This window comes from Lagenorhynchus albirostris, chromosome 3 (assembly GCF_949774975.1).
Source record: "Lagenorhynchus albirostris chromosome 3, mLagAlb1.1, whole genome shotgun sequence".
Classification (NCBI taxonomy): Eukaryota; Metazoa; Chordata; class Mammalia; order Artiodactyla; family Delphinidae; genus Lagenorhynchus; species Lagenorhynchus albirostris.
The window spans coordinates 83,361,584-83,375,461 of NC_083097.1; the positions used below are offsets into that span (position 1 = coordinate 83,361,584).

Consider the following 13,878-nt stretch of genomic DNA (forward strand, 5'->3'; position numbering starts at 1 on the left):
ATTGGGGCGGAGAGGAGGGCAAAAATACTTAATTTTGTTTTTAAACCAATATTTCCAAACTTATTTAACACAAAACATATTTTTGGGTAACTTATTCTATCGAGTTATGTTCTATGTCTCACAGTCTGTCAAGTGTTAAATTGTACCCTACCATTCCTGCTAAGACAGTTTTATCTTCCAGTAACTTGAGTTTGAAATATTTTTCTTCTTACGTGGGCAAAATAAATATAGCAGCTTTATTTTGTTTGATTTAATGAAATCTCAGTCTATAGTGATCTGTGCTACAGGGCAGATAATTAAAGAAGTTAGGGGATTACAGTCCATTTACTTTATTTTTTTTAATATTTATTTTATTTATTTATTTTAACATCTTTATTGGAGTATAATTGCTTTATAATGGTTTGTCAGTTTCTGCTTTATAACAAAGTGAATCAGCTATACATATACATATATCCCCCTATCTCTTTCCTCTTGCGTCTCCCTCCCTATCCCACCCCTCTAGGTGGCCACAAAGCACTGAGCTGATCTCCCTGTGCTATGCGGCTGCTTCCCACTAGCTATCGATTTTACATTTGGTAGTGTATATATGTCAATGCCACTCTCTCACTTTGTCCCAGCTTACCCTTCCCCCTCCCCATGTCCTCAAGTCCGTTCTCTAGTAGGTCTGCGTTTTTATTCCCATCCTGCCCCTAGGTTCTTCATAACCATTTTTTTTTCTTAGATTCCATGTATATGTGTTAGCATATGGTATTTGTTTTTCTGTGTCTGACTTACTTCACTCTGTATGACAGACTCAAGGTCCATCCACCTCACTACAAATAACTCAATTTCGTTTCCTTTTATGCCTGAGTAATATTCCATTGTACATATGTGCCACATCTTCTTTATCCATGCATCTGTCCATGGACACATAAGTTGTTTCCATGTCCTGGCTATTGTAAATAGAGCTGCAATGAACATTGTGGTACATGACCCTTTTTGAATTATGGTTTTCTCAGGATATATGCACAGTAGTGGGATTCCTGGGTTGTATGGTAGTTCTATTTTTTATTTTTTAAGGAACGTCCATACTGTTCTCTTATAGTGGGTGTATCAATTTACATTCCAACCAACAGTGAAGAGAGTTCCCTTTTCTCCACACCGTCTGCAGCATTTATTGTTTGTAGACTTTTTGATGATGGGCATTCTGACCCGTGTGAAGTGATACCACATTGTAGGTTTTTTTTTTTTTTTTTTTTTTTGCGGTACGCGGGCCTCTCACTGTTGTAGCCTCTCCCGTTGTGGAGCACAGGCTCTGGACGCGCAGGCTCAGCAGCCGTGGCTCACGGGCCTAGCTGCTCCACGGCATTTGGGATCTTCCCGGACCAGGGCACGAACCTGTGTCCCCTGCATTGGCAGGCTGACTCTCAACCACTGCACCACCAGGGAAGCCCTCTCATTGTAGTTTTGATTTGCATTTCTCTGATGATTACTGATGTTGAGCATCCATTCATAGGTTTGTTGGCAATCTGTAAATCTTCTTTGGAGAAATGTCTGTTTAGGTCTTCTGCCCATTTTTGGATTAGGTTGTTTGTTTTTTGATATTGAGCTGCATGAGCTGCTTATAAATTTTGGAGATTAATCCTTTGTCAGTCGCTCCCTTTGCAAATATTTTCTCCCATTCTGAAGGTTGTCTTTTCATCTTGTTTATGGTTTCCTTTGCTGTGCAAAAGCTTTTCAGTTTCATTAGGTCCCATTTGTTTATTTTTGTTTTTATTTCCATTTCTGTAGAAGGTGGGTCAATAAGGATCTTGCTGTGATTTATCTCATAGAGTGTCCTGCCTATGTTTTCCTCTAAGAGTTTTATAGTGTCTGGCCTTACATTTAGGTCATTAATCCATTTTGAGCTTATTTTTGTGTGTGGTGTTAGGGAGTGTTCTAATTTCATACTTTTACATGTAGCTGTCCACTTTTCCCATCACCACTTATTGAAGAGGTTGTCTTTTCTCCGTTGCATATTCTTGTCTCCTTTATCAAAAATAAGGTGACCATATGTGCATGGGTTTATCTCTGTGCTTTCTGTCCTGTTCCATTGAGCTATATTTCTGTTTTTGTGCAAGTACCATACTGTGTTGATTACTGTAGCTTTGTAGTATAGTCTGAAGTCAGGGAGCCTGATTCCGCCAGCTCTGTTTTTCTTTCTCAAGGTTGCTTTGGCTATTTGGGGTCTTTTGTGTTTCCATACAAATTGTGAAATTTTTTGTTCTAGTTCTGTGAAAAATGCCACTGGTAATTTGATAGGGATTGCATTGAATCTGTAGCTTGCTTTGGGTAGTATAGTCATTTTCACAATATTGATTCTTCCAATCCAGGCACATGGTATATCTCTCTGTCTGTTTGTATCATCTTTAATGTCTTTCATCAGTGTCTTATAATTTTCTGCATAGAGGTCTTTTGTCTCCTTAGGTAGGTTTATTTCTAGGTATTTTATTCTTTTTGTTACAGTGGTAAATGGGAGTGTTTCCTTAATTTCTCTTTCAGATTTTTCATCATTAGTGTATAGGAATGCAAACGATTTCTGTGCGTTAATTTTGTGTCCTCCTACTCTACCAAATTCATTGTTTAGCTCTAGTGGTTTTCTGGTAGCATCTTTAGGATTCTCTATGTATAGTATGTCATCTGCAAACAGTGACAGCTTTACTTCTTCTTTTCCGATTTGGATTCCTTTCACTTCTTTTTCTTCTCTGGTTGCTGTGGCTAAAACTTCCAGAACAATATTGAATAATAGTGGTGAGAGTGGGCAACCTTGGGTTGTTCCTGGGCTTAGTGGAAATGGTTTCAGTTTTTCACCATTGAGGATGATGTTGGCTGCGGGTTTGTCGAATATGGCCTTTATTATGTTGAAGTAAGTTCCCTCCATGCCTACTTTTTGGAGGTTTTTTATCATAAATGGGTGTTGAATTTTGTCAGAAGCTTTTTCTGCATCTATTGAGATGATCATTTGGTTTTTATTCCTCTTTTTTTTAATATGGTGTATCACATTGATTGATTTGCATATATTGAAGATTCCTTGCATTCCTGGGATAAACCCCACTTGGTCATAGTGTACAATACTTTTAATGCACTGTTGGATTCTGTTTGCTAGTGTTTTGTTGAGGATTTCTGCGTGTGTATTCATCAGTGATATTGGCCTGTAGTTTTCTTTCTTTGTGACATCTTTGGTTTTGGTATCAGGGTGATGGTGGCCTCGTAGAATGAGTTTGGGAGTGTACCTCCCTCTGCTATGTTTTGCAAGAGTTTGAGAAGGATAGGTGTTAGCTCTCCTGTAAATGTTTGATAAAATTCGCCTGTGAAGCCATCTGGTCCTGGGCTTTTGTTTTTTGGAAGATTTTTAATCACAGTCTCAATTTCAGTGCTTGTGATTGGTTTGTTTAAATATTCTGTTTCTTTCTGGTTCAGTCTGAGAAGGCTGTGCTTTTCTAAGAATTTATCTGTTTCTTTGTGGTTGTCCATTTTATTGGCATAGAGTTGCTTGTAGTAATCTCTCATGATCCTTTGTATTTCTGCAGTGTCAGTTGTTACTTCTCCTTTTTCATTTCTGATTCTGTTGATTTGAGTCTTGTCCCTTTTTTCTTGCTGAGTCTGGCTAATGGTTTATCAATTTTGTTTATCTTCTCAAAGAACGAGCTTTTAGTTTTATTGATCTTCACTATCGTTTCCTTCATTTCTTTTTCATTTATTTCTGATCTGAGCTTTATGATTTCTTTCCTTCTGCTAACTTTGGGGTCTTTTGTCCTTCCTTCTCTAATTGCTTTAGGTGTAACGTTCGGTTGTTTTTTTGAGATGTTTCTTGTTTCTTGAGGTAGGATTGTATTGCTATAAACTTCCCTCTTAGAACTGATTTTGCTGCATTCCGTAGGTTTTGGGTTGTCTTGTTTTCATTGTCATTTGTTTCTAGGTATTTTTTGATTTCCTCTTTGATTTCTTCAGTGATCTCTTGGTTATTAAGTAGTGTATTGTTTAGCCTCCATGTGTATGTATTTTTATAGATTTTTATTCCTGTAATTGATATCTAGTCTCATAGTGTTGTGGTTGGAAAAGATACTTGATACAATTTCAATATTCTTAAATTTACCAAGGCTTGATTTGTGACCCAAGATATGATCTATCCTGGAGAATGTTCCGTGAGCCCTTGAGAAGAAAGTTATTCTGTTGTTTTTGGATGGACTGTCCTATAAATATCAATTAAGTCCATCTTGTTTAATGTATCATTTCAAGCTTGTGTTTCCTTATTTATTTTCATTTTGGATGATCTGTCCATTGGTGAAAGTGGGGTGTTAAAGTCCCCTGTTATGATTGTGTTACTGATGATTTCCCCTTTTGTGGCTGTTATCATTTGCCTGATGTATTGTGGTGCTCCTATGTTGGGTCCATAAATGTTTACAATTGTTATATCTTCTTTTTGGATTGATCCCTTGATCATAATTTGTGTCCTTCTTTGTATCTTGTAATAGTCTTTATTTTAAAGTCTATTTTGTCTGATATGAGCATTGGTACTCCAGCTTTCTTTTGATTTCCATTTTCATGTAATACCTTTTTCCATCCCCTCACTTTCAGTCTCTATGTGTCCCTAGGTCTGAAGTGGGTCTCTTGTAGACAGCATATGTACGGGTCTTATTTTTGTATCCATTCGCCCAGTCTGTGTCTTTTGGTTGGAGCATTTAATCCATTTACATTTAAGGTAATTATCGATATGCATGTTCCTATTACCATTTTCTTAATTGTTTTGGGTGTGTTTTTGTAGATCTTTTCCTTCTCTTGTGTTTCCTGCATAAAGACGTTCCTTTAGCATTTGTTGTAGAGCTGGTTTCATGGTGCTGAATTCTCTTAGCTTTTGCTTGTCTGTAAAGGTTTTAATTTCTCCATCAAATCTGAATGAGATCCTTGCTGGGTAGAGTAATCTTGGTTGTAGGATTTCTCCTTTCACCACTTTAAATATGTCCTCCCACCTCCTTCTGGCTTGCAAGGTTTCTGCTGAAAGATCAGCTGTTAACCTTATGGGGATTCCCTTTTATGTTATTTGTTGTTTTTCCCTTGCTGCTTTTAATATTATTTCTTTGTATTTAATTTTTGATAGTGTGATTAATATGTGTCTTGGCGTGGATTTATCCTGTATGGGACTCTCTGTGCTTCCTGGACTTGATTAACTATTTCCTTTCCCATATTGGGGAAGTTTTCAACTATAATCTCTTCACATATTTTCTCAGTCCCTTTCTTTTTCTCTTCTTCTTCTGGGACCTCTATAATTCGAATGTTGGTGCATTTAATGTTGTCCCAGAGGTCTCTGAGACTCTCCTCAATTCTTTTCATTCTTTTTTCTTTATTCTGCTCTGCCTTAGTTATTTCCACTATTTTATCTTCCAGGTCACTTATCCGTTCTTCTGCCACAGTTATTCTGCTATTGATTCCTTCTAGAGACTTTTTTATTTCATTTATTGTGTTTTTCATCATTGTTTGTTTGATTTTTAGGTCTCCTAGGTCCTTGTTAAACATTTCTTGTATTTTCTCCATTCAGTATCCAAGATTTTGGACCATCTTTACTATGCTTACTCTGAATTCTTTTTCAGGTAGACTGCCTATTTACTCTTCATTTGTTTGTTCTGGTGGGTTTTTACCTTGCTCCTTCATCTGCTGTGTGTTTCTCTGTTTTCTCATTTTGCTTCATTTACTGTGTTTGGGGTCTCCCTTTTGCAGGCTGCAGGTTCGTAGTTCTTGTTTTTTTTGGTGTCTACCCCCAGTGGCTAAGGTTTGTTCAGTGGGTTGTGTAGGCTTCCTGGTGGAGGGGACTAGTGCCTGTGTTCTGGTGGATGAGGCTGGATCTTGTCTTTCTGGTGGGCGGGTCCACGTCCGGTGGTGTGTTTTTGGGTGTCTATGACCTATTATGAGTTTAGGCAGCCTTTCTGCTAGTGGGTGGGGTTGTGTTCCTGTTTTGCTAGTTGTTTGGCATAGGGTGTCCAGCACTGTAGTTTGCTGGTCATTGAGTGGAACTGGGTCTTGGTGTTGAGATGGAGATCTCTGGGAGATTTTTGCCATTTGACATTATGTGGAGCTGGGAGGTTTCTGGTGGACCAATGTCCTGAACTCCTCTCTCCCACCTCAGAGGCACAGGCCCGACACGCGGCTGGAGCACCAAGATTCTGGCATCCACACAGCTCAGAATAAAAGGGAGAAAAATAAATAAATAAATAAATAAAATAAAGTTGTTAAAGTAAAAAATAATTATTAAAAATAAAAAAATTTTTAAGTAATAAAAAAAGAAAGAAAGAAGAGAGCAAGGAAACCAAAAAACAGATCCACCAATGATAAGAAGTGCTAAAAACTATACTAAAAAAAATGGGCAGACAGAATCCTAGGACAAATGGTAAAAACAAAGGTATACAGACAGAATTACACACAGAAGCATACACACACACACTCACAAAAGAGAAAAAGGAAGTGTATATATATATGTGTGTGTGTGTGTGTACACACACACACACACACACACACACACACACACACACACACACACACACACACACATCATTGCTCCCAAAGTCCACTGCCTCAATTTGGGATGATTTGTTGTCTGTTCAGGTATTAAGAGATGCAGCGTACATCAAGTTGATTGTGGAGATTTAATCCGCTGCTCCTGAGGCTGCTGGGAGAGATTTCCCTTTCTCTTCTTTGTTTGCTCAGCTCCTGGGGTTCAGCTTTGCATTTGGCCCCTCCTCTGCATCACCTGAGGGCGTCTGTTCTTCGCTCAGACAGGACGGGGTTAAAGGAGCAGCTGATTAGGGGGCTCTGGCTCACTCAGGCTGTGGGGAGTGAAGCGTATGGAATGCGGGGTGAGCCTGCGGCAGCAGAGGCCAGCGTGATGTTGCAGCGGCCTGAGAAATGCCTTGTGTTCTCCCGGGGAAGTTGTCCCTGGATCACGGGGCCCTGGCAGTGGCGGGCTGCACAGGCTCCCGGGAGGGGAGGTGTGGATAGTGACCTGTGCTTGCACACAGACTTTTTGGTGGCTTCAGCAGCAGCCTTAGCATTTCATGCCCGTCTCTCGTGTCCGCGCTGATAGCTGTGGCTCACGCTCATCTCTAGAGCTTGTTTAGGCGGTGCTCTGAATCCCCTCCTCACACACCGTGAAACAAAGAGGCAAGAAAAAGTTTGCCTTTTAGGGAGGTCCAGACTTTTTCCCTGACTCCCTCCCAGCTAGCTGTGACACACTAGCCCCCTTCAGGCTGTGTTCATGCAGCCAGCCCCAGTCCTCTCCCTGGGATCTGACCTTCCGAAGCCCGGGCCTCAGCTCCCAGCCCCTCCCGCCCCGGCGGGTGAGCACACAAGCCTCTCGGGATGGTGAGTGCAGGTCAGCCCCGATCCTCTGTGCGGGAATCTCTCTGCTTTGCCCTGTGCACCCCTGTTGCTGTGCTCTCCTCCGTGACTCCAAAGCTTCACCCCTCCGCCACCCGCAGTCTCCACCTGCAATGGGGCTTCCTAGTGTGTGGAAACCTTTTCTCCTTCACAGCTCCCTCCCACTGGTGCAGATCCCATACCTATTCTTTTGTCTCTGTTTTTTCTTTTTTTCTTTTGCCCTACCCAGGTACGTGGGGAGTTTCTTGCCTTTTGGGAGGTCTGAGGTCTTCTGCCAGCGTTCAGTAGGTGTTCTGTAGGAGTTGTTCCACATGTAGATGTATTTCTGATGTATTTGTAGGGAGGAAGGTGATCTCCACGTCTTACTCTTTCACCATCTTTAAGGTCTCCCCTCCATTTACTTTTATCCTAGAGTTAGCATAGTCATCTCAAGAGAAGAAGCAGGTATTGTGTAGCTTAATATTACTCCCCCTCCAGCCTCTTCAATTCTTTTTAGGATTTGATTTGATAAAATTAAGACTATTTGTTATAAGCACTATGCTTCATGGAGAATATCTTAGAGTGGTAAAAGATGGTTCTATAATATAATTAGATATATTAATCTGAATTATATAACACAAATCTTTGTCAGAAAATTGAACGTTATTTTTTAAATTTTAGGATGGAACTTAGATGTGTCATAGCTGTCATACGTCATGGGGACCGAACACCAAAACAAAAAATGAAAATGGAAGTGAGGCATCAAAAGTATGTTTAAAGGGGAATAATTTAACTCTTAGGAGATAATTTAAGATTTCTGATAGGTGCTTAGTTATTTTGATTAATACTTCATATAGAAAAACTGTTTACCACTACTTCTTGGCCATTAATATTTAAACCACTGGAAAGCAATATAATCCAACAAAATCCATTTTAAATTGTATATTTTAGCATCTGAAAATTACTGTAGCAATATCCATATATGGTCATCATCCTGACCTAGCTTTTATTTATTGTTGTAAATATTCAGTCTTCTGTTATTATTCTTGTACATTGCTTTCTGAGAATCATTAACTTCTCAACCTTCTAGATGAAAATTAGTAGAATGAAAGTTTGTTGCTTCTATTCAGTGAATCTAGTGATTATTAGTTTGATATGGTTTAGGAAAATACTAAGTTTTATCAATCAAAGTAGAGGAGCAACATCGTATAGTGAAAGAGGGCACACAGTGTTTGAAGTCCATAGACCCCAAGTCCCATATCTATTATTAATTATTGTTTTAGTCCCATATCTATCATTTATTGTAATTATTTGTTTTAGTTTATAGAGGTAATATTGTTGCAAATGCCTAACAGTGCTCTGTCTTTCTTATAAGATTCTTTGATCTTTTTGAAAAGTGTGATGGATATAAATCTGGGAAATTAAAGCTCAAAAAACCAAAACAATTACAGGTAAGTGCATCTGATTTCTTGTTGGGTTTTAAATTGCTAATCGCAAAGTTACATAAAAATTCAATTCTTTATTTATTTTACAGGAAGTGCTGGATATTGCACGACAACTTCTTATAGAGTTGGGACAAAATAATGATTCTGAAATTGAAGAAAACAAGTCAAAACTTGAACAACTTAAGACCGTGTTAGAGATGTAAGTATCTTTTTGAAACCCATAATTTTGGTAACTACTTATAGTGCTTTTTTTTTTTAATATGTGTGACTTTTCATGTTAATTTCCTTCACAGTTTTATCTTCTTTCTCTTTATCACTGTAGCTGAGGAGAAATTAGTGGAAATCTAACAAGAACTTTATTTTCACCAGTGAGAAAAGAGATTGTTGTATTGAAGTTTCTGTTTTAGTTTTAATTTTGATGAGAAGATCAAAAGAGGGCATCACATTTAGATCTTGTATGAAGTACTATTTAGGATGAAGGCCACATTGCTAAGTTAACCACAGATTCAGTGCTGTTTAAGTGAAAAATAATTTTGAACTATGTTTTAATCAAGTGAAATTGGAACCACCAATATTCCTCTTATAAACTTTATTTCTTTGACCACTTAAAATCATTTTTTCTTTTATTTTTTTAAAGACACATACATTTATGTTTTTGTATGTTTATATACTTTGGCATCTATTCAAAATTCTCCAGCTTTTATAGAGAAACTTTATTGTATTTTTATTTTTAACGTGGTTAGAATAATTACCTAGGATACAGATTTTGCGCTAGGATATTTTGAAGAATTCAGCAAGGTAATTACAAATAGGAAGCATTAATATGTAAGATTTAGTTTTTGTCCAGGTGGAGTTTAGTTTTTCTTTAGGAGGTTGCATCACATACTTATTGAATATTGTCTGTTCTGTTTGCCATTTTATTTTTCAGGTATGGCCATTTTTCTGGAATAAATCGTAAGGTCCAATTAACCTATCTCCCTCATGGTTGTCCTAAGACATCTAGTGAAGAAGAAGGTATGTCACTATTAATGCCCATTGTGTTTTATTTATATGTAGGGACTTACTACTCGTTGTTGATTACCTTTGTAATCTTCTGTCTAATAGTTTAGGGGTTAGCATGCTGAATAGAGGAAAAATAACATGGAGTTGTGTTAACTATGCCTTCTATCCTTTAAATAAAAGATGTTTTACGTTTTATCCTTTAGGTAAAGGATACCTTTTATTATTTTGAAAACTGTCTAGGACTTCTCTTTTACTCTTCTGAAAGCTTATTTATTTATAACTAAATGTTACTTAATGGGTCCCTATCCCATACAGGGTATACAGGAAGAAAACTTAAGAAATATGAAAAGACTGTTTAAAAAAATACGTAATCACCATGTTTCTAAAATAGATATTTTTCTCTGCCAATAAATCAGAATAAGCATTTAAAATTAGTCTCCTAAGAGCAGTGAGCACAAAAGTTCATTTACTTTTCAAAAGAAAAATGGGCAGGGATTGAGAAGCCATTTTACGGAGAAGTGGAGATGCCCAATACAATAATGATAATAGTAATAATCAGTCTTGCCTATCACACTGGCAAAGTGTTTTCTTATTTTCTTCTTTTTCAAATGATAATAAAGAATGCTGATGAGAGTACAATGTGACGAGATTTCAGTTTACTGGTAGGATTGTAAATTGACATAACTCTTTTTTTTTTTTTTTACTTTGTTTTATTTATTTTACTTTTGGCTGCATTGGGTCTTTGTTGCTGTACGTGGGCTTTCTCTAAATGTAGCAAGTGCGGGCTACTTTTCGTTGTGGTGCGCCGGCTTCTTATTGCAGTGGCTTCTTTTGTTGTGGAGTACGGGCTCTAGGTGTGCGGGCTTCAGTAATTGTGGCTCGTGGGCTCAGTAGTTGTGGCTCGTGGGCTCTAGAGCTCAGGCTCTGTAGTTGTGGCACACGGGCTTGGTTGCCCTGTGGCATGTGGGATCTTCCCAGACCAGGGCTCCAACCCGTGTCCTCTGCATTGGCAGGCAGATTCTTAACCACTGTGCCACCAGGGAAGCTTTGACATAATTTTTTGAAAAGTAATTTGGCAATATATATCAACATTTCAGGGGACTTCCCTGGCAGTCCAGTGGTTAAGCCTCCACTCTTCCACTGCAGGGGACACGGTTTCGAGCCCTGGTCGGGGAACTAAGATCCAGCATGTTACACAGTGCAGCTGGGGGGGAAAAAAAAACACTTCAGAAATTTTTCATATGCTTTGACCTTAATTCTACTTATAAGAATCTATCTCAAGGGGGTAATCAGATATTGAGGGAAAGATTGTTCTGTAGGGATATTCACAGTGGCATTATTTATAGTAGCAAAAATTGAAGTAATGATTATTTTAAATGCAAACAAATTTGATTATGTTGATCTTTATATATTCTAAAATTTGATATATTGCTCTTGTCACACCTTGTGATTAATAGCAACACAGATTAATTTTCTATATTTTGATGTTTATATCAAAAAAAATCCATAAACAACTATAATTAACAAGTCAATTAATTACCTTTCTATAAATGTTGGCTTGCATGATAAAGCACATACAGCTACTAACTAGCCCCAGGGGAAAGGGTGATTTTCTATCACTTTTAATGAATCATCAAATTCTTTAGTGCTTATAGTGCTAACTTTTAAATGACCTTTGTTTCTGTAATCCAGCACAGATCTTAGGACGTGATAAAGAGCAAGTCAAAATTAAATATAGAAACTCAGACCTCCCCTATATCTGAGAATATACTTTGGTCTGGAACATACAGATTCTACAACTCCAAATTTAAAAAGCTGTTCTTGGCTATATTTTATTGTATATCTCACCCATAAGTTTAAATTATAATAAATATTAAGCTCTGTCATCTCACATCTTGCAAGTTATGCAAATCACTGATTACTAATCATAAAAATGTGTATATCTTCTTCACTTCAGATAACATTAACTTTTATGTGACACCACTGCAGGAGGCTCTTAATATAAAGCCAAGATCTGAATCCTGTCATCAAGGAGCTCTTAATCTAGTATATGTAGTACAACTAAATACATTGGGCAAATACCATTGCTCTCATACCACTGAGAGCAGGGAAGGGAGAAGTTTCCTTTTAGAGAACTGGGAAAGAGCCTTCTTTCTAGAGTGTGGGAGAGATTTTGAAATTTTAGTAAGATTTTAACAGGTGGAGCAAGGGGTATTCCTGGCAGAAGCAACAGCCTACAAGAAAGGTATATTTAAGGAACAAAATAATTTACATAAGGGCCATATTCCACTGCAGAAGAGATACAAAGAAAAAATTAATCTTGAAATATGTCTGTTTAGAAGAAAAAACCTTGACATTTGCTTTATTCATTCACATGTATCTTAGACAGCCGAAGAGAAGAGCCATCCTTACTTCTGGTTCTAAAATGGGGAGGAGAACTAACCCCTGCAGGCAGGGTCCAGGCTGAAGAACTTGGAAGAGCTTTCAGGTGTATGTACCCTGGAGGTCAAGGTAAATCTTAGAGTTTCTTTAATTCAGTTAAATTCATACAGGCTGGGTCCAGGCTGAAGAACTTGGAAGAGCTTTGAGGTGTATGTATCCTGGAGGTCAAGGTAAATATTGGAGTTTCTTTAATTCAGTTAAATTCATACATTATATTTTCAAATCCTAATTTTGAGATGTTATTAAATATTTATAGAAATACAGTGAGGTAAAAATATAGCTTAAGTGATTTGAGGATTTATTTTCAGGAGATTATGCAGGATTTCCTGGTTGTGGTTTACTTAGATTACATAGTACCTACCGACATGACCTTAAAATATACGCCTCTGATGAAGGACGAGTCCAGATGACTGCAGCTGCTTTTGCAAAGGTATAAATAAATGTTTTTTAGAATTATTAGAATTTTCATCTAATATAGCATTTTAAAAGATTTTTACTAAGGTATTATTTTAATATTCTAAATTTGAAACTTCTAACTAAAGCCCTGAAATGGCAATGACAAGTTGCATTATTAATAAAGTTTATTGTAAATAGTAAGCTTACACCTTGTGAAATTCAGCATGTAACAAGATAATTATTAAGATACCTTCTATTTTGCATACTAATTCTTAATCTGTTTTGGCTTTATTTTATGTATTTAGGGGCTATTAGCTCTAGAAGGAGAACTTACACCCATTCTTGTTCAGATGGTGAAAAGTGCAAACATGAATGGCCTTTTGGATAGTGATAGTGACTCTTTGAGCAGTTGTCAGCAACGTGTGAAAGCAAGACTTCATGAAATACTTCAGAAAGACAGAGATTTTACTGCTGAAGATTATGAAAAGGTGGGTCTTACCAAACTCTTGCATTGTCAAATATTACATGCACATACACATAGAAAAGTGCATAAAATGTAAACTTAGAGCTTATCATATTATAAAGCAAAGAGTTATATAATCAGTACAGAGATACAGAACGTTGGAACAACTCTAGCCTCTTTGTGTCCCTTCCCAGTTGCAGCCCCTTCCCTATCTGCTAGAAATAATCACTATCCTAACTTTTTATAGTCTTATACCCTGAGTGCTTATTTGGCTAAGTATGTATCTGTAGCTACCATAGTCTCAGTTTGGGGTATTTTTTAAGCTTCATGTAATAGAATGTTTTATGTCTGGCTTCTTTTTCTCAGTGTTATGTTTGTGAAATTCATCCATGGTTTTGAGAATTTTCAGAATTTTCATTTCTATGTAGTATTGTTTTCAGAGGTTGGCAAACTTTTTCTGTAAAAGACCAGGTAGTAAACATTTCAGGCTTTGTAGATCACATATAGTTGCTTGTTGCATATGCTTTTCTTTTTTAAACCACCTTTTAAAAATGTAAAAACCATTTATTAGCTCACAGGCTATCACAGGTCATGTTTGGCCTAGTTTGTTGATCCATATTCTATTTTATGAGTATATGCCAATTTATAAATGCTTTCTAATATTGTTATAGTTTGGGGCTGTTATGCTAATACTGCCGTGAATATCCATATATGCCTCCTAGTGCATATGAGCATATGTTTCTCTTTGGTGTATTCTAGGAGTGG

At 37.3% G+C, this 13,878-nt stretch overlaps 1 protein-coding gene across 1 annotated transcript in view; it reads left to right on the plus strand.

Moving 5' to 3' along the window:
* PPIP5K2 (diphosphoinositol pentakisphosphate kinase 2) overlaps nt 1–13,878 on the plus strand; it is a 75,783-nt gene that overhangs the window by 22,031 nt on the left and 39,874 nt on the right. The window contains exons 11-17 of the mRNA XM_060143349.1: nt 8,047–8,133; nt 8,741–8,816; nt 8,900–9,009; nt 9,739–9,824; nt 12,198–12,323; nt 12,563–12,684; nt 12,956–13,138. Coding sequence (XP_059999332.1) covers nt 8,047–8,133; nt 8,741–8,816; nt 8,900–9,009; nt 9,739–9,824; nt 12,198–12,323; nt 12,563–12,684; nt 12,956–13,138 — 790 coding nt within the window. The remainder of the gene's footprint in view (nt 1–8,046; nt 8,134–8,740; nt 8,817–8,899; nt 9,010–9,738; nt 9,825–12,197; nt 12,324–12,562; nt 12,685–12,955; nt 13,139–13,878) is intronic.